Source organism: Heterodontus francisci, chromosome 11 (genome assembly GCF_036365525.1).
Source record: "Heterodontus francisci isolate sHetFra1 chromosome 11, sHetFra1.hap1, whole genome shotgun sequence".
Lineage (NCBI taxonomy): Eukaryota > Metazoa > Chordata > Chondrichthyes > Heterodontiformes > Heterodontidae > Heterodontus > Heterodontus francisci.
In genome coordinates, this window is record NC_090381.1 from 106998150 (window position 1) to 107021747 (window position 23598).

The 23598-nt window shown below is 45.1% G+C and overlaps 1 protein-coding gene across 7 annotated transcripts in view; it reads left to right on the forward strand.

The window, feature by feature from the left end:
* The window catches only part of LOC137375453 (rho guanine nucleotide exchange factor 26-like), a 225825-nt gene that overhangs the window by 11835 nt on the left and 190392 nt on the right, over positions 1-23598 (forward strand). For all 7 annotated transcript variants that reach the window (XM_068042725.1, XM_068042727.1, XM_068042726.1 and 4 more), the window contains exon 3: positions 19351-19399. In XM_068042725.1, the coding sequence (XP_067898826.1) occupies positions 19351-19399 (49 nt within the window). The remainder of the gene's footprint in view (positions 1-19350; positions 19400-23598) is intronic.

Below are 23598 nucleotides of genomic sequence, written 5' to 3' on the forward strand. Positions count from 1 at the left end.
AGGAAATTGCTGGGGCCTTGACAGAAATCTTTGTATCCTCATTGGCTACAGGTACTGGAGAGGACTGGAGAATAGCCAATGTTGTTCCTTTGTTTAAGAAGGGTAGCAAGGATAATCCAGGAAATTACAGGCTGGTGAGCCTTACGTTAGTGGTAGGGAAATTATTGGAGAGGATTCTTTGGGACAGGATTTACTCCCATTTGGAAACAAATGGACTTATTAGCGAGAGGCAGTATGGTTTTGTGAAGGGGAGGTCGTGTCTCACTAACTTGATCGAGTTTTTTGAGGAAGTGACGAAGATGATTGATGAATGAAGGGCAGTGGATGTTGTCTACATGGACTTCAGTAAATTCTTTGACAAGGTCCCTTGTGGCAGACTGGTACAAAAGGTGAAGTCACATTGGATCAGAGTTGAGCTGGCAAGATGGATACAGAACTGGCTCGGTCATAGAAGACAGAGGGTAGCAGTGGAAGGGTGCTTTTCTGAATGGAGGGATGTGACTAGTGGTGTTCTGCAGGGATCAGTGCTGGGTCCTTTGCTGTTTGTAGTATATATAAATGATTTGGAGGAAAATGTAGCTGGTCTGATTAGTAAGTTTGCGGACGACACAAAGGTTGGTGGAGTTGCGGATAGTGATGAGGATTGTCAGAAGATACAGCAGGATATAGATCGGTTAGAGACTTGGGCGGAGAAATGGCAGATGCAGTTTAATCTGGACAAATGTGAGGTAATGCATTTTGGAAGGTCAAATGCAGGTGGGAAGTATACAGTAAATGGCAGAACCCTTAGGAGTATTGACAGGCAGAGAGATCTGGGCGTACAGGTCCACAGATCACTGAAAGTGGCAACGCAGGTGGATAAGGTAGTCAAGAAGGCATACGGCATGCTTGCCTTCATCGGTCGGGGCATAGAGTATAAAAATTGGCAAGTCATGCTGCAGCTGTACAGAACCTTAGTTAGGCCACACTTGGAATATTGCATGCAATTCTGGTCGCCACATTACCAGAAGGATGTGGTGGCTTTGGAGAGGGTACAGAAGAGGTTTACCAGGATGTTGCCTGGTCTGGAGGGCACTAACTATGAGGAGAGGTTGGAAAAACTCGGATTGTTTTCACTGGAACGACGACATGGAGGGGTGACATGATAGAGGTTTACAAAGTTATGAGTGGCATGGACAGAGTGGTTAGTCAGAAGCTTTTTACCAGGGTGGGAGAATCAATTACTAGGGGACATAGGTTTAAGGTGCGAGGGGCAAAGTTTAGAGGGGATGTGCGAGGCAAGTTCTTTACACAGAGGGTGGCGAGTGCCTGGAACTTGCTGCCGGGGGAGATGGTGGAAGCAGGTACGATAGCGACGTTTAAGAGGCATCTTGACAAATACATGAATAGGATGGGAATAGAGGGATACGGTCGCCGGAAGTGCAGAAGGTTTTAGTTTAGACAGGCATCAAGATCGGCACAGGCTTGGAGGGCCGAATGGCCTGTTCCTGTTCTGTACTGTTCTTTGTTCTTTGACTTCCGGAACGACCTGGCAAAACCACAGATCTAACGAGCCCGGTTTGCTGCTAGCTGCTCAGGACTCGTTGGAAGCTGAGGCCGACCTTTGGCTGTGGCTTGTTTGGTAACACTCTGATCTGTAATCCAGTGGGTTCAAATCCCACTTAAGAGGCTTGAGACTTTCCCGGTGCAGTGCTGAGGGAGTGCCGCACTGTTGAAGCTGCTGTCATTCAAATGAGAAGTGAAACTGAGGCCATGTCTTATTGGAAGTAAAGGATCTTATGCTACTATTTCGAAGATGAACTGGAAATCTCTCCCTGCTATCCTGGCCAATGTTTATATCTCACTTAACATCACGAATAAAAAGCAAATTATCTGATCGTTATCACATTGCTGTTTGTGGGATCTTGCTGTGTGCAAATTGGCTGTCATATTTCCTACATTATAACAGTGATGACGCTTCAACATTACTTCATTGCTTGTAAAGCACTTTGGAGTGTCCTGTGATTCTGAAAGGTACGATATCGATGGCAATGCTTCGTAGCCTTAAGGGCATTTATCACAGGGGCTGGTTAGTTAGTCAGCTTTGTCTCAGTCATGCACCACATTTATTTGTGCAACCTGATGGCATGTTGGCTGAATGCAATGTGTAATAGCGGATCGGGAAGATCCCAGCTGCAATCCTTCGGCCGATCGCCACTGTGAAAGTTATTCATCTTCCTGGAGAAGCTGAGGGAGGGAACGGGAATAATTGCTTCGGGTTCCTGTTCCCAATTACTCTAAGAAGTGCGAGTGTGCAGTTGATGGACAGGGTACAGTTGGTTACAGCTCTGGACACCCCTACAATGGGCTAATGCTTGCAGTACACGGCTGACTGTCGTGAAGGTTTCCAGTGATCCTCAGATCCTGTGGCAGCATGAGGAATCTATCTTTCTATCTTTCTTTTTCACTTTTTCTCTCTCTTTCTTTCTTTCTTTCTCTCTCCCTCTTTCTCGCTATCTCTTTCTTTCTCTCTTTCTCTCTCATTTTCTTTCTCTAGCTCTCTCTTTCTCTTTCTCCCTCTTTCTCTTTCTCTCTCATTTTCTCGCTCTCTTTCTCTCCTTCTCCTTCTCTCTCTCTCTCTTCCTCTTTCTCTCTCACGTTCTCTCTCTTTCTTTCTCTCTTTCTCTTTTTCTGTCTCTTTCTCTTTCTCTCGCTATTTCTCTTTCTCTCTTTCTCCCTTTCTCTTTCTCTGTCTCTCTCTCTTTCTCTTTCTGTCTTTCTCTTTCTCTCTCTCTCTCTCTCTCTTTATCTCTCTATCTTTCTCACTCTTTCTCTCTCTCTTTCTCACTCTTTCTCTGTCACTTTCTCTCTCTTTCTCTTTTACTGTCTCTCTTTCTCTCACTTCCTCTTTCTCTCTCTCTCTTACTGTCTCTCTCTTTCTCTCTCTCGCTTCCTCTTTCTCTCCCTCTTTCTCTCCCTTTCTCTTTCGCTCTCTCTCGCTTTCTCTCTTTCTCTTTCTCTCTTTCTCCCTCTCTTTCTTTCTCTTTCTCTCTCGCTTTCTCTCTTTCTCTCTCTCTCTTTCTTTCTCTCTCTCTTTCTCTTTCTCTCTCTTTCTTTCTCCTCTCTCTCTCTTTCTCTTTCTCTCTCTCGCTTTCTCTCTTTCTTTCCCAGTCTCTCTTTCTCCCTCTTTCTTTCTCTTTCTCTCTCTCTCTCTTTCTCTCTCTCTCTTTCTCCACCCTCTCTCTCCCTCTCTTTCTCTCTCCCTCTCTTTCTCTCCCCCTCTCTTTCTCCCTCTCTTTTTCTCTTTCTCTTTCTCTCTCTTTCTTTCTCCTCCTCGCTCTCTGTCTTTCTTTCTCTCTTTCTCTTTCTCTCTCTCTTTCTCTCGCTTCCTCTTTCTCTCTCCTTCGCTCTCTCTCACTTTCTCTCTTGCTTTCTCTCTTTCTCTATCTCTCTTTCTCCCTTTCTTTCTCCGTCTCTTTCTTTCTCTTTCTCTCTCTTTCTCTCTCTCTTTCTCTTTCTCTCCCTTTCACTTTCTCTCTTTCTCTCTCGCTTTCTCTGTCTTTCTTTCTCTTTCTCTTTCCCCCCTCTTTCTCTCTCTCTTTCTCTCGCTTCCTCTTTCTCTCTCTTTCTCTCTCTTTCTCGCTCGCTTTCTCTCTTTCTCTCTTTCTCCGTCTCTTTCTTTCTCTTTCTCTGTCTCTTTCTCTCCCTTTCTCTTTCTCTCTTTCTCCGTCTTTTTCTTTCTCTCTCTCTCTCCTTTTCTCTTTCTCTCTCTTTATCTCCCTTTCTCTCCCTCTCTTTCTCTCTCTCTCTCTCTCGCTCGTTCTCCCTCTCTTTCTTTCTCTTTCTCTCTCCTCTCTCTCTCTTTCTCTTGCTCTCTTTCTCCTTCTCCCTCTCTCTCTCCCTCTCTCATTTTATCTCTCTTTTTTTCTCTCTCTCTCTCGCTTTCTCTTTCTTTCTCCTCTCTCTTCCTCTCTCTCTCTTTCTCTCACTCTTGCTTTCTCTCTCTTTCTCTTTCTACCTTTCTCCCCCTCTCTCCCTCTCTTTCTATCTCCCTCTCTTTCTCCCTCTCTCTTTTTCTCTCTCTTTCTTTCTCTCTCTCTTTCTCTTTCTCTCTCTCTCCTCTCTCTTTCTTTCTCCTCTCTCTTTCTCTTTCTCTCTCTCTCCTCTCTCTTTCTTTCTCCTCTCTCTTTCTCTCTCTTTCTCTCTTTCTCTTCCTCTCTTTCTCTTCTTCTCTTTCTCTCTCTTTCTCGCTTTCTCTGTCTTTCTCTCTTTCTCTTCCCCCCTCTCTTTCTCTCTCGTTTTCTCTCTTCCTTTCTCTTTCTTTCTCTCTCTTTTTCTCCCTCTCCCTCTTTTTCTCTCTCTCTCTTTCTTTCTCCCTCTCTCTTTCTCCCTCTCTTTTTCTCTCTCTCTTTCTTTCTCTCTCTGTTTTTTTCTCTTTCTCTCTCCTCTCTCTTTCTTTCTCCTCTCTCTCTCTCTTTCTCTCTTTCTCTTTCTGTCCCCTTCTCTCTCTCTCTCTCTCTCGGCCCCTGTTTCTCTCTTTTTCTCAGTCTCCCACAGCCTGCTGGACTACGGGGATAGCATAGTACCAGGAGCAAAGAGTTTTTGTAGGGGTTTTTATGGGTTTACTTCGTCGTGATACTGAGTAGTTACGTGGTATGTGCTGGTTTTTGGCTGAGTTTTCCGGACATGCTGAGTTTCTGGAACAGCTGGTGCCACAGCATGCTCCTGAGTTGGCAAATGAGGTTCGCTGCAGGTGCGATCTGCGCTGGAGCTGAAACTTGGGAAATGCAACTGTTTTCACCTCGTGTCTTATTTCTATTGCACAGAACAACATCTTTCTTTGTTTCTACTGACCTTTCTTTCTCTTTTCCAATCCTTACTTCTGCCTCTCTTTTTCACTTCTGTCTCGTTTTCTCAGTCTCCCTCTAGCACTGTTTTTCATTTTCTAAGTCTCTATCCATCTCTTTCTGTCTGTTTCTCGCCTTTTTCTCTCTCTTTTTCTTTTTCTTAGCTTCTCAATGTCACTCTCTGTCTCTCTTTTTTCTCTATCTCTGTAATGAGAGCACCTTGACCCTTTGGTTGGGGTCAGCTGGAGGCGTTCCATTGCTAGCAAATGATGACTGCAGGGGGAACCATTTTTTGACATGTTGCTGTGTATTGGTGTCACCTTATTTATAAAATGCAGCAGAAACAGAGGCTGTGACCAGCATAATGTTATGAGATAAAGAGGACGTGAGTTATCATTAAAACTGCATGTAGGATGTTAGAGGGATGGAGGTGGCACAGCACCATACAGCATAGCCTCTCGCACTGGCAGACACAGAGAATTGACTTCTGAGAAGTTGGGGCCATGTACTGGTATCTGTCTGTGGCTCAGTTGTTAGCACATTCACCTCTGACTCAGCAGGTTGTGGATTCCAGGGACTTGAGCAGAAAGTTCCAGCCAGCTGCTAGTACTGAGCGAGCTTCAGTGTTAGTGGTGCCATCTTTTAGATGAGAAGTGAAACCAAGGCCTCGTCTGGCATCTCAGGTGGATTTGAAGAAGAGCAAGGGATTTCTCCTGGTGTGGTGGCCATCAATTATCTCTCAGCTAAAGCAGATTATCTGGGCATTTATTTCAATGCTATTTGTGGGAGCTTCCTTGTGCACAAATTGGCTGCTGTGTTTCCAACATTACAACAGTAACTATACTTCAAAAGTAATTCATTGGTTCTAAAGTGCTTTGAGATGTCCTCGGGTCATGAAAGGAGCTATATAAATTAATTCCCCCACCTCCGACCGAGATTTTACTCTTTCTTAGCTGGACCCTGAGTTCACGCTAAACACGCCAAGAGATGCAAGTTTCCTCTCGTGGCTTTTTGGTGATGTCGATGGAAAGATGAATGTTGGCCAGGACGGCTAAAGAATTCCCATGCTCTTCTTTGGTCCAGTAGGAACTTTTACACTGACCCAAACAAGGAGGTGGAACTTTTGATTAAAGGGAACACTTGTGGCACTGTAGCTCTCCGTCTGTATTGCAATGTAGTATCAGCCTGGATTATACACTCAAGTCTGTTGTCGGCTTGAACCCAAAGCTTTCTGGCACAGATGTGAGAGTAGAGCACAGCTACCTGACCCGAACCCAACGGGACCCAACGACATGTGTCAGATTCGGGTTCGGGTCAGGTCGCTCTTCCGGGTCGGGCATTCGGGCTCGGGTCGGGCCGGGTCGGACACACTCTATCACCACCTCCGTTATGTGGCTCCAATCTTAATGTACTTTTTAAACAACCTTTCAAGTCCAGTTACAGTTTTTGTTGCTTATCTGCACAAACTTAAAAAGTGAAAAACGGAAGCTAGGTTAACTGAACATTCTGGTGGTCGGGTCGGGTCGGGTCAGGTGCGGGGAAAAATGAAAGGACTCTGGCCAGGTTGGGCTCGGGTCGGATGTGGTTCTGTCAGGCTCGGGTTGGGTTTCATTTGCAGACCCGAGCCAGCCTTTATGTGAGAGTACTGGCACTAAGGTAAGCTCAGACTTATTGGTTAAAGGAGTTTAGCCAGTCTCAACAACTGTAATGGTTAATATAGCACCTTCAGCAACTTGCATTTAGATGGTGCCTTTTACATAACAAAACTTCTCCAGGTGCTTCGCAAGAGCTTTATCAAACAAAATTTGGCACCGAGCCACATAAAGAGATTCTAGGACAGGCTAAAGAGGTAGGTTTTAAGGAGGGTCTTCAAGGAGGAGAGAGAGATAGAGAGGCGGAGAAGTTTTGACAGGGAATTCTGCAGCTGAAGGAACGGCCACTAATGGTGAAACAATGGAAATCGGGGATGCACAGAAGACCAGAACTGGAGGAGTGCAGGAATCTGGGAGGGTGAGAGAAGTTTTTAGAGATGGGGAGGGACAAGTCTATAATGGAATTTGCACACCAGATTAAAATATAATAATTGAGACCTTGCTTAACCGGGAACGAACACAGGGCGATGGGTGAACAGGTCTTGGTGCATGTTAGGACACAGCAGCAGAATTTTGAATGAGCTTAAGTTTACAAAGGGTAGAAAATGGGAGGCTGGCCAGCCAGGAGTGCATTGGAATAGTAAGTCTAGAGGTAACAGAGACATGGATGAGGGTTTCTGCAGCAGATGAGCTGAGGCAGGAGTGGAGATGGGCAATGTTGTGGTGGTGGAAGTAGGCTTTCTTGGGTGATCGAGAGGCTATCAGGTTGGCCTGCACCAAGTCAGAGTGGGAGAGTTGGGATCCAACTAGTAATTAGGAGAGTTTGGGGGAGATGACTTTATGGTCAAAACAGTAAGTTGTGAGGAGGCTTTTGAAGCTGAGGAGAGCGATGGCATGATGAAGGGTTTAGAGGAGAATGTCAGTACAAAGGGCTGTGACCATGGGGAGTTCTGCCACCAGAGATCGAGCAGGTATGTTGGTGGGAAGAATAGAGAAGGGGCGCGTGTCCCAACAAGCCAGATTTGGAAGGGTGGGTGCTGGATCATGTAGCTGGAGTTCAGTTCCTTGTGGGCACAAGTGCAAGGAATGAAATTGCCCCAATTTAGGATGGAACTGGGAATTTTGTCTGACAATGCAACAGAGTATCTGGATTGTAAATGTGAGACGTCACACTGATGGAGGAGGGGGTGCTCTTCTGAGTTTGGGTCTCAAGATGTGCCATCAAAGACAGAAAAGACACAGGCAAAATGGGTCAAATGGCCTCTTCAGCACTGTATCATTCTGTGATTCTAAGTATGGTAACATAGGTGACATTAGGAACAGGGGGAGGATATTCAACCCCTCGGACCCTGCTCTGCTAAGCAATTAGATGACGTCCTAGCCAACATTTATCTCAGCTAAATACTTAAAAAAGATTGTCTGGTGATTATCTCTCATTGCTGTTTGTGGGAGCTTGCTGTGCACAAATTGGCTGCTGGGTTTCGTACATTTCAACATAAACTACACGTCAAAAATACTTCATGAGTAAGGTCCCAGAGGGCTGCAAGCACCTGTTGAGCAAATAGGCCGGCAGGAGGAGCATGTGACGGGGCGAGAAAGTTGGAAAAGAAATTGAGAAATTTGTGTTTAAATCTTGTCTGGGACCTGCGGTATTAAAGGCCTGCTTGGGTCTGCAAAAAAAAACCCAACCCGAGCCCAACAGAACCACATCCGACCCGAGCTCGACCCGACCATCAGTTAACTTACCTTTCGTTTTTCAATTTCTTGCTGATCTGCACAAGCTTAAAATCACTGTAACGAAACCAACTTTCTAATCCAAAAATTAAATTATCATTGGAGCCACTTACCTGTGAAAGAACGTATCCGACCCGAGCCCGAATGCCGGACCCGGAAGTGCAACCCGACCCGACCCGAACCCAACACGTCGTCGGGTCCCGTCCGGTTTGGGTCGAGTATCCGGTCTTTACAGGGGTTGACAACACCAGTGTCCGTGGTAGAAATTTTGAGGTCTGTGACTGGTAATTTCAGGGATCAGAAATTTCCCATTTACTTCTTCTTCCAGACCAGTCTGACTTTAAAAAAAATTCACAGCCGTCAGTTTCACAGCTGACAGGTACTTAGGGCAGGAACAGTGGCTTTTGAACTCCGAAGCCTGCCGAAAACCCTGAACTTGTCCTGAGTTCGGAAGCTGCTGTTCCCGCTCCCGACACGTCAGTTGTGAAACTGACGGTGAATTTTTTAAAAAACTGCCCAATCACAAAGCAGCTCTGGGGAGAGTTCCTGCTCTCTGTAACTGTGAGAGACAGAGAGAGAAGGGGGGGGGGGGGGAAGGAGAAACAGGGAGAGAGAGAGGGAGGGGAGAGAGAGGAAGGGAGGGGGAGAGAAAGAGAAAGAGGGGAGATGGATGGACATAGGGAGGAGGGGGAGAAAGCTGGACACAGGTGGGGGAGAGAGAGGGGTGAGAGCGGGACACAGAGAGGGATAGAGAGTGCGAGAGGGGAGAGAAAGAGATCAAGATCAAACCTGAGAGATGGAAATCTATTCGGATTCTCCGCTACATCAGGTGTGTGGGCAGACATTGACTACTTGTGCAAGCTAAAACAATGCCAGGTACTCACTAAATAGGGAGCAATGTGTTCTAAGTGGGACTGTGTTTTTATGGCATTAGGTTAGCTATACACTTTAGATACAGATTAATTGCCCCCATGTCAGTGGTTGTCAATTTTGTCAAATGTCTGTGGTGCAACATGTTGGTGCCAAGCCCTGCCTGGAACTCTTTGATATTATAACTAGCGCTGTGCCAAAGGGTTTGAGTTATTTTAGAAAGTCTCAGGTTGGGCATGATGCTGACGAAGACAATGTACTGCGGGAGGACACACTTCCCAGGGGCCTCTCCGTGATAATGATAATCACAGTGTTCCTGACCTCTGACCTCTCCCATCACCAGCTTTCTTCCTCTTTCACTGAACAAGATCGATTCGAGCAATACTACTGCAGGAAGTTGAGCCAAAAATGTGGCAGGAGCACAGGTTTCCCACACTGGCCTGGCACGACTGAGCACGGGAGTTTGAATTTGGCACAAGCTGCAGTCTCAAAGATGTTGTGAGGAGCTGGCGTTGCCTCGGCAAAATGCCTGCTTTGAGTGTGCTACGCTGTGAACACTTTACTGGGCAAAGTGCCAAGGGGTGGAGGGAGTGCTCACTGCCAGCTCCCTGGGATCCTTCAACTTGTAAAAGCCACAGCCCATCCGTTTAACTCGCATTCAGCAGCACTCATTAAAGTAATAAGATTCTTTAACGAAGTCATGAAAGAAATCTGGCTTTGTTTACACGCATACATGTGTTTTTGATGGCTGATAAAGTCAGTTCATGAACACTTTCATTCTTTACACACAGTGTTATTTCTCATGTTCTTATGTCGGCTTCCCAAGTCAGGTGGAGTGCAGTTTATTCTTACTTGCCAAGGGCATCGAGGGATGTGGAACAAAGGTGGGAAAATGCAGTTGTGATGCAGATCGGGCCTGAGCTAAGAAGGAACTCGCATCTCTATCACACCTTTCACGATCTGAGGTCATCCCAAAGCACTTTATGGCTCATGAAATACTTTTGACGTGTAGTTTATGTTGAAATGTAGGAAATGCGGCAGCCAATTTGTGCACAGCAAGCTCCCACAAACAGTATTGAGATGATGACCAGATAATCTGTATCTGTAATTGGGTGAGAACAGGATCACTTGCAATTGTTCCCCATGACAAAATAGCAAAGGTCACTTGCACGCACCGCTCGTCAGCATGGGTCACTGAATCATGGTTAAGAATGGAAACCCTGCCTGTTTTTTATTCTCTTTGCGAGGCTTCGCTGTGATCGACCATTGTCCCTACTCCTGTTTGGACTGAGGTCAAGTAGTTGAGCAGTGTTTGTGCTAGCGTTAGGAGGAAACACAAACGTGCATTAATATAGCGCCTTTCATCACCTTGGGATGTCCCAAAGTACTTCCCAGCCAATTAAGTACTTTTTGAAGTGTTGTAGTAAAGGAAACATGGCAGCCAATTTTTGAGCACAGCAAGCTCCCAGAAACAAGAATGAGATAATGTGCAGTTAATATTGTCCAGGACACCGGGGATAACTCACCTGCTCTTCTTTGAAATAATGCCACGAGATCTTTTGCGGCCACCTGACGGGGAGACGAGGCCTCGGTTTAGCATTTTCGGCACTCCCTCAGTACTGCACCGGGGATGTCAGCCTGGATTAGGTGCCCAAGTCCCTGGAGTGGGACTTGAACCCACAGCATGGTGACCCCGAGTCAAGAGTCAGAACCACTGAGTTGTGACTCACAGCACAATCTGTTAACATCTGTGTTAACTCTTACAATGAACAACCGGATTAATACTGGGATTGACCTTCTCAGTATGTCTCTCTGCTACACTAGAATCACCAGGGGTATCCCATGGCATTTTATTTTTACTTCAGAGAGCAATTTTTACGAAACTTTACTCCTTTCTCAAACAGAAGGCAGAATTGGGAAGCGGAGTTAGATTTCCCACTTCGGGATCCTCCTGATTTTTGTGAATTGTCTGAAAATTGGGAGCACCCAATTCTTTGCGTTGCACTCCTGCTGAATCACGTTTTGCTTCGCGATATTGATCTTTAGAATAATACAGCACAGAGGATGCCAGACAGCCTGTCGTGCTTATGCCAGCTCTTTGAAAGAAGAATCCAATTAGTCCCACTTCCTTTGCTCTTTCCCCACAGTCCTGCAATTTTTTTCCTTTTAAGTATTTATCCAATTCCCTTTTGAAAGTTATTATTGATCTTGCTTCCATAACCCATGTGTTTCAGATCACAATAGCTCGCTGCGTAGAAAAATTGTCCTCATCCCTCCTCTGATGATTTTGCCAATTATCTTCAATCTGTGCCCTCTGGTTACTGACCCTCCTGTCAATGGAAACAGTTTCTCCTTAATTACTCACTCAGTTTTGAGCACCTCTATTAAATCTTCCATTAACCTTCTTTGCTGTAATGAGAACAATCCCAGCTTCTCTAGGCTCTCCACATTGACTTTTCACTTTGCTTGACATTTGCTAAAATCAATCGGATTCAGCAGCCTATGCCGAATGGTCAAGAGGCATCCTCAATCTCAGCGAAGCTGTAGCAGGACATGAATATTTATCACTGGATTGACGACTGGAATCATTTTTATTTTTGCTGTCAATTTTGAAAGAGACTTTTTATTAAAATATGTTTATTTGAAGCGAGAAGCTGTATTGAAAGAAAAAAAATCCCTCAGTATTAGCTTTTATGCCTTTCAGGGTCATACAAAATGAACCTGCAGTTGTAGAGAGGGGTTTGGTTTTTAATCAGTGCCTGTGCTACATCAGTGAGTGAGTTTTCTTTTATTCGTTCATGGGATGTGAGCATCGCTGGCCAGGCCACAGCTCTTGAGGAGGTGGCGGTGAGCCGCCTTCGTCAACTGCTGTAATCCATATGGTGTAGGTACACCCACAGTGAAGGCCTGCTACCCGACCCGAACCTGACGGGACCTGACGACATGTGTCGGGTTTGGGTCGGGTTGGGCTGCTCTTCCGGGTCCGGCCTTCGGGCTCGGGTTCGAGTCGGGCCGAGTCCAGGTCGGTCCGGGTCCCGGTCAGGCCGTGTCCGGGTCGTGCCGGGTCCAGGTCAGCAAGAATTGCAGGTAAGTGTTAAAAGTTAAAAACTTATCTGAGCTGCGAGTCCGGGACGTCAAGCAGGGAAACTCTGAGGCTGCGCAGTGAGCGTCTCTATGACGTCATCACGCTCATGCTGCAGCTTCCTGAAGATTGGGAGCCGGAAGGTAAGTAAAGGGAACATTGCGGTGGTTGGGTCGGGCTTGGGTCGGGTGCGGGGGGAAAATAGAGGGACTCAGGCAGGGTCGGGCTCGGGTCCGATGTGGTTCCGTCGGGTTAGGGTCGGGTTTATTTGGTGACTTGAGCAGGCCTTTAACCCACAGTGCTCCTTTCTGTCGTGGTTTGATACAATTGAGTGGCTTGCTTGGCCACATAGAGGGCAGTTAAGAGTCAACCACATTGCTGTGGGTCTGGAATCAAATGTAGGCCAAACCAGGTGAGGACAGTAAATTTCCTCCCCTAAAGGACATTAGTGAACCAGATGGTTTTTTTTATGACAATCCGGTAGATTCATGATTGTTATTAATGAGACTAGCATTTTATTCCAGTTTAATTAATTAATTAATTGAAGTTAAATTCCCCAGCTGCTTTGGAGGGATTTGAAATCATGTCTTCGGAGCATTAGTCTGGGCCTCTGGATTACTCGTACAGTAATATTAGCACAATGCTACTATTCCCTGAAATAAAGAGGGTTAAAGCTGATGTAGTAACATGGGGACAGGAGGAGGCCATTCAGCCCCTCGAGTCTGTTCCACCATTCCATCAGATCATGGCTGATCTGCACCTCCGTTCCAATTTCCTGTTGCTTCATTTATCACGTGTGACATGGCATACCTGGGGTTTCATGTCAAACTGACTGAGCACTGACTAAGATTAACAGAAGAGGTTGATTGCGCAATGGCAGTAAGTATCTAACGCACTGAACTGAGGATGATAATCTGGAATGCACTGCATGAAAGAGTGGGAGATGCATACTTGAAGGGGGAAAAGATTTGGGGAATTAGCAAGGTGAGTGGGACTAATGAGAGCTGACACAGGCATGATGGGCCAGTTGACTTCCTTCTATCCTGCAGCTAATCCCACCGTGTGTTGCGACATTCACTTCCCTATGTGGCCAGCCCAGCACTGGTGGTGATGCGGATGGGAGGCACTGAAGCTTCTTCAGGAGGAGGGGTGTTGCTGGGTCCTTCCAATGGCAAGCGGTGACTCATAGCACAGCTGAATGGCTCCTGTTAGTATCGGATTGGCCACTGAGGCTCTGGTTGCAGGCAGGCAGAGTTCACAGCTGCCTCATATGGCCCAGCAGGGTGGAGTTTGGCACTGCCTGCTTAAACGGAGCCTCCCCTCTGCTCCCCTGTACTAACTGTGAACTGTGAGGAGGATAGTGATAAACTTCGATGGGACATACACAGGCTGGTGGAATGAGCGGACACATGACAGATGCAATTTAATGCTGGAAAGTGTGAAGTGACTCATTTTGGTAGGAAGAATGAGGAGAGGCAATATAAAATAAAGGTGCAATTCTAAAGGAGCAGAGGGACCTTGGGGGTATATGTGCACAAATCATTAAAGGTGGCAGGGCAGGTTGGGAAAACCATTAATCAAACATTTGGGATCCTGGGCTTTATAAATAATGTGCAAAAGCAAGGAAGTTATGATAAACCTGTATACAACACTGGTTCGGCCTCAACTGGAGTACTGTGTCCAGTGCTGGGCGCCACACTTTAGGAAGGATGTGAAGGCAGTAGATAAGGTGCAGGAAACATTCATGAGAATGGATCCAGGAATGAGGAACTTCAGTTATGTGGATAGATTAGAGAAGCTGGGGCTGTTCTCCTTGGGGAAGATTAAGCAGAGATTTGATAGATGTGTTCAAAATCTAGAGGGGTCTGGATGGAGTAGTGAGGGAGAAACTGTTCCGGTTCACAGAAGGATTGACAACCAGAGGACACTGATTTAAGGTGAATGGTAAAAGAAGCAATGGCAACATGAGGAAACACTCTTTAATGCAGCGAGTGATTAGGATCTGGAATGCACTGCCTGAGAGTGTGGTGGAGGCAGATTTAATTGTGGATAATTATATTGAGAGAAAATTTGCAGGGCTACGGAGAAAAGGTGGGGGAGTGGGATGAGGTGAGTTGCTCTTGCAGAGAGCCGGCTTGGACACGATGGGCTGAATGGCCTCCTTCAGTGCTGTAAAGCATTCTATGATTCTAACTGCGAGTTAATTTAAAATTGTGTTACAGTATAAAGAGGGTAAATGTGGTATCGATGGAATTGGCTAAATAATGGAAATGTTTCCAGTTTGGTATTGGAAGGAGGACAATAGTTATTGTGTTATTTTATTTAGAAATACAGCACTGAAACAGGCCCTTCGGCCCACCGAGTCTGTGCCGACCAAGAACCACCCATTTATACTAACCCTACAGTTATCACATATTCCCTACCACCTGCCTACACTAGGGGCAATTTACAATGGCCAATTTACCTATCAACCTGCAAGTCTTTGGCTGTGGGAGGAAACCGGAGCACCCGACGAAAACCCACGTGGTCACAGGGAGAACTTGCAAACTCCACACAGGCAGAATCGAACCTGGGTCCCTGGAGCTGTGAGGCTGTGGTGCTAACCACTGCGCCACTGTGCCACCCTACAAGTGGTCGAAGTGTCAGTGGGGGAGCAATTCAGGGATTGTGACCATAACTCTGTAAAATTTAAGGTAGTTATGGGAAAGAATAAAGATAACTTGTTATGAACAGTCCGAGGGTGTGCAGTCTTTGTCTACTTACCTGTTTTTCTATTAGAGACTGTGGAACATCAGTAAGTGCTCCAGAAATAGCCAGAGTGAAATAAAAGGGTTAAAGCTCACTTAGGAATATAGGAACTGGAAGAGGCCATTCAGCCCCTTGAGCCTGTTTGCATTCAGTTAGATCATGGCTGATCTGCACTTCAATTCCATTTTTCCATTCATTATCATATGTGACACAGCATACCTTGGGTATCATGTCTGACACACAAACTGACATAGCACTGAGCAAGATCAACAGAATATCAACACAACATTGCTCTTCCTATTTCCCTATCCATTCAGATTTCTCTCTGTCTCTGGATCTGCCTATGCATCTATTTATTTGTTTATTGCTCTATCTGTCTCTCTTTCTATCTTTCTGCATATGTCAGTCTTTTTGTTTTATTTTTTGCCTTATCTGTCTTTCCTTTGGTTTTGGAAACTACTTCAAGATCTTGCATTTGGTTGGATATCACATTTTAATGTGCAAGTGCTGTAAAAAAAAAAGTCATGCTTTTCTGATTGCTCCAAATAGTCAACACCCAACTATAAGCACCATACTATATCCCCTTACAAACGTGTATAACGCAATAAAGATATAAAAATGAATTCAGCAATCTAATACAAAGCTTGCCAATAGTTTATAAAACATTTGCTCCATTTTTATTCCATACACAATACGCGAGGAAAGTGTCCCTGACAGTTATCCAGTACATTTTACATTCTTCAATAAGGCAGGTTTGACCATGTCTCCTCATCTTGTTTCCAGACTTCACCCTTTGCTATGGAACTAACTCTGTGCCCCTCCGTGCTGCTTTTCCCTCTCCATTGCTTTCCCCCTTCCTGCTTCTCAGCCTCTCGGCCTAATGTAGCCAACCCTCCAGAACTGCCCTGGAGTCTTCAGGAGTTAAAGACCAATCTCCAGGTCACTGCTATCAGCAAAATCCAGGAGAAAAATCATACAAGGCATTTACAAAAATAGTTTAAAAAAAAAATCTCTTTGAACACTTCTGTTTAATAGTTATAAAATATTGGCCTGGGGTATGGTTTGACTGTCAGTCAACAATCATCCAAACTGGTGATGAAGAGTCTACTCGCTTTCCCATTGGCTGTGGGGGCGGAATTCTTAAAATGCATACAGGAGAGCTTTTTGCGTAGAAAGTCTTACAAGAAAAGGGGCGGTACTGGACCTAATCCTGGGGATTGAAGCGGGACAAGTGGTAGAAGTGGCAGTGGGGGAGCAATTCGGGGATAGTGACCATAACTCTGTACGATTTAAGGTAGTTATGGAAAAGGATAAAGATGGACCGGAAATGAAGGTGCTGAATGGGGGAAGGCCGATTTCAATTTGATAAAACAGGATCAGGCCAAAGTGAACTGGGAGCAGCGACTTGTAGGAAAGTCTACATCAGACCAGTGGCAGTCATTCAAAGAGGAAATAGTGAGAGTTCAGAGCCAACATGTTCCCGTAATGCTGAAGGATAGGACCAACAAATCCAGGGAACCCTGGATGTCAAGCGATATAGAGGAATGGATCAGGAAAAAAAAGAAGGCGCATGGCAGATTCAGAGCACTGAAAACAACGGAGGCCTTAGAGGAATATAGAAAGTGTAGGGGGGGTACTTAAGTAATTAGGAGAGCGAAGAGGGGACATGAAAAAACACTGGCGGACAAGATGAAGGAAAATCCTACGGCATTTTATAAGTATATTAAGGGCAAGAGGATAAGCAGGGAAAGAGTAGGGCCCATTAGAGACCAAAGTGGCAATCTATGTGTGGAGCCGGAGGATATAGGTGAGGTTTTAAATGATTACTTTTCATCTGTGTTCACTATGGAGAAGGACGATGTAGGTGTAGAGATCAGGGAGGGGGATTGTGATATACTTGAACATATTAGTATTGAAAGGGAGGAAGTATTAGCTGTTTTAACGGGCTTAAAAGTGGATAAATCCCCAGGCCCAGATGAAATGTATCTCAGGCTGTTATGTGAGGCAAGGGAGGAGATAGCAGGGGCTCTGACACAAATTTTCAAATCCTCTGTGGCCGCAGGAGAGGTACCAGAGGAATGCAGGACAGCGAATGTGGTATCATTACTCAAGAAGGGTAGCAAGGATAAACCAGGTAATTACAGGCTGGTGAGTCTAACATCAGTGGTTGGGAAACTATTGGAAAAAATTCTGAGGGACAGGATTAATCTCTACTTGGAGAGGCAGGGATTAATCAGGGATAGTCAGCATGGCTTTGTCAGGGGGAGATCTTGTCTAACTAACTTGATTGAATTTTTCGAGGAGTTGACTAGATGTGTAGATGATGGTAAAGCAGTTGATGTAGTCTACATGGACTTCAGTAATGCTTTTGGTAAGGTCCCGCATGGAGATTGGTTAAGAAGGTAAGAGCCCATGGGATCCAGGGCAATTTGGCAAACTGGATCCAAAATTGGCTTAGTGGCAGGAGGCGGAGGGTGATGTACGAGGGTTGTTTCTACGAGTGGAAGCCTGTGACCAGTGGTGTACCACAGGGATCAGTGCTGGGACTCTTGCTGTTTGTAGTGTACATTCATGATTTAGATGTGAATATAGTAGGTATGATCAGTAATTCGCAGATGACACAAAAATTGGTGGTGTCGTAACTAGTGAGGAGGAAAGCCTTAGATTACAGGACGATATAGATGGGCTGGTAAGATGAGCAGAGCAGTGGCAAATGGAATTTAATCCTGAGAAGTGTGAGGTGATGCATTTTGAGAGGACTAACATGGCAAGGGAATATACAATGGCTGGTAGGACCCTAGGAAGTACAGAAGGTCAGAGGGACCTTGGTGTACTTGTCCGTAGATCACTGAAGGCAGCAGCACAGGTAGATAAGGAGGCTAGGAAGGCATATGGGATACTTGCCTTTATTAGCCGAGGCATAGAATATAAGAGCAGGGAGGTTATGATGGAGCTGTATAAAATGTTAGTTAGGCCACAGCTAGAGTACTGTGTACAGTTCTGGGCACCACACTATAGGAAGGATGTGATTGCACTGGAGAGCGTGCAGAGGAGATTTACCAGGATGTTGCCTGGGCTGGAGCATTTCAGCTATGAAGAGAGACTGGATAGGCTAGGGTTGTTTTCCTTAGAGCAGAGAAGGCTGAGGGGGGACATGATTGAGGTATACAAAACTATGAGGGGCATAGATAGATTAGATAGGAAGAAACTTTTTCCCTTAGTGGAGGGGTCAATAACCAGGGGTCATAGATTTAAGATAAGGGGCAGGAGGTTTAGAGGGGATTTGAGGAAAAAAAATTTCATCCAGAGGGTGGTTGGAATCTGGAACACACTGCCTGAAGAGGTGGTAGAGGCAGGAACCCTCACAACATTTAAGAATCTCAGGATGTCCCAAGCCAATGAAATACTGTGCGACGATGAGCACTTGAAACGCCATAGCATACAAGGCTACGGGCCAAGTGCTCGAAAATGGGATTAGAATAGGTAGGTGCTTGATGGCTGGCACAGACACGATGGGCCGAAGGTCCTGTTTCTGAGCTGTATGACTCTATGACTCTATGAGGGAACTGGGGCACAGTGTGGACGGGCATGTCAGGTGATCAGTGGTGAGAGCATGAGGTGGGGCTGTTGGCAACAAGGGGTCATATGATGAAATCTCCAGGAATACATCCAAATAGAGTTGGCAACCATACTTTCCACCCATACATGGCTCTCCTGCACACTGGTTCTCTCATTGCTGCCAGTCTGTGCTGATGATGTTGAGAGTATCCCATTGTCACCACTCCTCTTAAGCATTGACATGGGACATCTGCCAGTATAACTAGGTAATATATTTGTCACCACTGTCCTTCCTCAGTGTCATTAACCTCCTGAAGCTCTTCCTTCCCATTCTCTCCCTTTTTTTCCTTCCTTACGTGTCAGTCATGGCTCAACGATAGGTCTCTGGTTGTGAGTTCAAGTCCCAGTCTGGGTACTTGAGCATGTAGTCTAGGCTGACACCCCTAGTGTAGTACCAACAGAATGCTGCACTGACTGAGATGCTGGTGAGATATTTAACTGATGTTCTGTTGGCCCTCTTGGGTGGATGTAAATGATCCCTTGGCACTATTTCGAAGAAGAAAAGGGGAGTTCTCTCTGGCGGCTTGGCCAAGATTTGGCCCTTGACCACCATCATTATAAAAATAGATTATCTGGTCTTCATCACATTGCTGTTTGTGAGAGCTTGCTGCTGCATTTCTCACATTATAGTATAGAGCATTCGTTGCACAGTATTTCATTGGGTTGGGACATCCTGAGATTGTGGAAAGGTGCTATATAAATGGAGGCTCTTTCTTTTCCTCCATGCTGCGCTCTTTGTGCATTTGCCTTTCTTCCTGCCCCTCCTTCTCACTGTCTGTCCCTCAGAGAATGCTTTCTCCGAAGTGTAGTGAACTGTTACTGGCAGAAAGGTTAATACAAGCACTAACTCGTTTTTATTTTTCTCTTCTTCTGCGGAAAGGAGTATGAGAAGAAGCAGCTGCCAAGCCAGGGACCGTTCGATGGCGAAGGTAACTGTTGGATTCACTCCTTGTATTGAATTTTCTGAATTAATGACGCGAGATTCATTGTGGTAGAAATCCAAGAGAACGGTTTGTGACTGAGAATAGGGTGACACGTGTGAAGTGACTGCTCACAATGTGAACCTGACTTTCATAGAGAATAGTAGTACTTCTGCAGGAGCCAGTGTGAAGCAGTCACTTGAACTCACTTCATGGCAGGCTGTTGACAAACATAAATCCATAAATTTAGCACATGAGGATGTGAAACAGTGTTTAGGCCAAAAGTCCCTTGAGGAAAGAGCATAAAAGGTAATTTTCCCTCTTCTCCTTTTGATGTTCTTCCCAAGCCAGCTCTGTTGGAAAAAGTTGACGTGAAACTCCTCAAGAGAACTGTTGGCCTGAACATGGTTTCACACCAACATTTGCTAATTTTAAAAGCAAAATACTGCGGATGCTGGAAATCTGAAATAAAAACAGAAAGTGCTGGAAACACTCAACAGGTCTGTCAGCGTCTGTGGAGAGAGAAGCAGAGTTAACGTCTCAGGTCAGTGACCTTTTATCAGAACTGATTCAGGTTCTGGTGAGAGCTCACAGACCTGAAACGTTAACTCTGCTTCTCTCTCCACAGATGCTGCCTGACCTGCTGTGTGTTTCCAGCACTTTCTGTTCTTATTTGCTCATCTTATGCATTTCAGTTTATCAACATCGCTCCAGGCTTTGAAGCGTCACATCGCCAGGTGAACTGCTACTGACCTCAGGATGTACCTATGATTTAGCTACAGTCGAATTGACCTCAGGATGTACCTATTAATTAGCTGATCTAATTGACCTCAGGATGTACCTAATATTTTGCTTAGATTTTACGGGTTTTTGGCTCTCATTGCCGGAACCCAGTCATTTTAGTGGATGGGCAGTAAAGGTAAGGAGTTGCTCGCTCCGTGATCTATTTACATTTGTGAAGGGACGAGTTGTTCATTTACCGAACTGCAGCAGATTAATGAAGGACTTACAATTTATTTTGCAGGAACCGATCCAAATTGATTTACCATGTCGGCAGGGGATTGGTGGGGGTGGGGTGAGGGGGGGGGGGTGGTGGAGTGGGGGGGAATTGCTTGCAAATTCCTTTCCAAAAGCTTTCACTATAACAACAGTACCCCTATGACAACTTCATTGCCGAACATCTGCCTCCCTTACGTAACAGCGTAGCCTGTGCCTCAAAGAAAGAGAAGCTGAGGAGAAATTTGCCAGCAGATTTAAAAAGTCTTGCTTTTAAATACTTTAAAAGTGTTTGTAAATATAAAAAAAGACTTGCATTTATATAGCACCTTTCAAAACCTCAGGATATTCCAAAGTGCCTTACAGCCAATTATTTACTTTTGAAGTGTAGTCACTGTTGCAGTGGGGTAAATGCAGTAGCCAATTTGTGCATAGCAAGATCCCACAAACAGGAATGTGATAATGGCCAGATAGTCTGGGTTTTGTTAGTCATGTTGGCTGGAAAGAGCAAGGTGGGAAATGGGACTAATAGGATAGTTCAAAGAAGCAGCTCAGGCACAGTGGGCTGAATGGCCTCCTCCTGTGCTATATGATTCCATGCTAGCTGCGCATTCATTTAGTTGGAACGGTAGTGACTACACTTCGGAAGGAAATCATTGGAATAAAAGCAAGAGAAACAAGAAAAGCCAGCAGGAAATGACTTGAGGATGTGATGGCATGCAGTACAAATGCAAATTCACGTAAAGCGTCCCTAGATACATTGCACATAACGCTTTCCAAGCTTGCCGCCAATTTGCATGGGACCAATTTTTAACTTCACCTACCTGGGCAGTAATCCGGTGGATATGGATCACCCGCCTGTTATCAAACACCTCTGAATGTAATTTCTATTAATTTCAATGGGATTAAAAATTAGACAAGTCCTAAAAGTGGACGGGCAGGAGATCAGCTCCAGCAAAAGACCCACATGAGTGGTGCAGTTTATAATATCCACCCCTTCCCCTCACCCAAACTCCCCCCTCCCCCCGTATCAGCCCATTTGCTGCGAGTACTGCCAATGGATTTGTGCTTATCAGGCTTTGCTTGTTCTGGTAGACTGCTACTAATCAAATGTTTAATGTAGTTAAAGAATTTGATAGGTTAGATAGAGAGAATCTATCTTTTCCCTCTGCTAGAGGAGTCCAGAACAAAGAGGGAAAAATCTGTAAAATTAGAATCGGATGGTTCGAGGGTGATATCAGGAAGAGTTCTTTACACAAAGGGTGATGGAAAAGTGGACCTATCTCCCCCACCCCTAAAAGCTAATTAGGCTGGGTGTCATTTGAAAACCTGAGGACTGAGAGTGAAAGTTTTTTTTTTAGGTAAGGGTATTAAGGGTTACAGGATCAAGGCGGATTGATGGGATTGAGGCGCAGGTCAGCCGCGATCTAATTGAATGGCAGCACGGGCTCAAAGGGCTGAATAGCCTCCTCCTATTGCTATGCTCTTGAGTTCCTTTGTTTCATGTGTTTGTATGAAGGGTGTTTCAATGAGATGAATTGTTGCTTTGGAATGGTACACAGCAGCAAGTTCACCGAGATGAAATGAAACTAAGTGGCATAGTTTCAAAATGTATCGACACCTCACTTCAAGGTGATGCAGTCGTGATAGCACTGACATGACTCTTGTGCCTCATTTTGCTTCTCCAAGCAAAAAGAAAGATTTGGTGTTGACTTATTTTGGAAGGAGTGACTGTTTTAAAGGAGAAGTTCCGCTCTTTATGAAAGGCAAAACTTGGTCAATGGTTTACTCTAAGTGATGCCTATCTAGGTCGAGTCCAGAAGTTCGGCACACTCTGTTCTCTCCAGAATTACCTTCTGGTTCAATAAGAACCTTAACGATCCATGTAATTGTTATGTAGTAAGTACACTGGGCACACCTCCAATTCTGGTGCCAACCATCAATTCATTTCTTATCATTTCATCAGTGCTGGGTTTAAAGCAAATAGCTCCCTCTTCAAGACAGCACAGCCCTTTGTCATTCACTGATTATTTACACTGTTTGCTGTTGCTGACGAACAGACATAGAATCTTACAGCACAGGAGTCCATTCAGCCCATTATGCCTGTGGCAGCTCTTGTAAAGAGCTATGCAATTAGTCCCACTCCTGCCTCATGCCCCCCCTGCATCTGCTTTTATCCTGTGGCCCAGCAAATGCTTAAATGTTTCCTTTTCAGGTAATTATACCTTTTGACATTTACTATTGAATCTGCTTCCAGTGCCCTTTCAGGCAGTGCATTTCAGATTGTGGAACTCACCCTGCGTTAAAGAATTTTCATTTCGTCCCTGGTTCTTTTGCCAGTGATCTTAAATCTGTATCCACTGGTTACCAATCACTCATAGGGTTGTGAATCTTTGGCATTATCTACCCCAGAGGCTTCTGTTTCCTCCGTTGTTGATTATATTCAAGGCTGAGATAGACAGATTTTTGATTGCTCAGGGAATCAAGGATATGGGGAGAAGGCAGCAAAGTGGAGTTGCGGTAGATCAGCCATGATCGTATTGATTGGCGGAACAGGTTCAAAGCACCGAACGGTCTTCCCAGTTCCTATTTCTAATGTTCTTTTGCTCTTAATTTTCCTGCCAGTGGAAACAGTTTCTCCTTATTTATTCTTATCAAAAACCAATCGTAATTTCCAACACCTCTGTTGAATCTCTTAACCTTCTCTGCTGTAAGGACAACAATCTCAGTTTCTGTAGTGTCTCCACATAATGAAATCCCTCATCCCTGGTATGATTCTAGTATCTTCTCCGCACCCTCTCCAAGGCATCGGTGAAGCATTCGTGAAAAAGAGGCTATTGAGTTTATTTCTTCAGTTTTTGCCCTCAAGACCTTGGTTTCTGATAGCTCATCCAAGAGGCTATACCTTATAAGGACAATTGGCAAACGTTTCCACCCCATGTGGCATCAAACCTGTGCCTGATCTCGTCCTCGTTTAACTTGCGTGACTGTACCTCCATAATGGATAGTGATCATTAGCAGGAATCCTGCTTAATTTTCCCTTCACTAATTCAGGACTATTGAGTCAACTGTAGAATGTCAACTAATGCCTTGGCAGATATCAGTGAATTGTTCAGACACTTGGGGCCAACCTCAGGATCTGTATGGCTCAGCTCTGAAAATACCCACTAAAACATAGAAGTTTTCTTTTAATATTAATATGGATAAAGTTC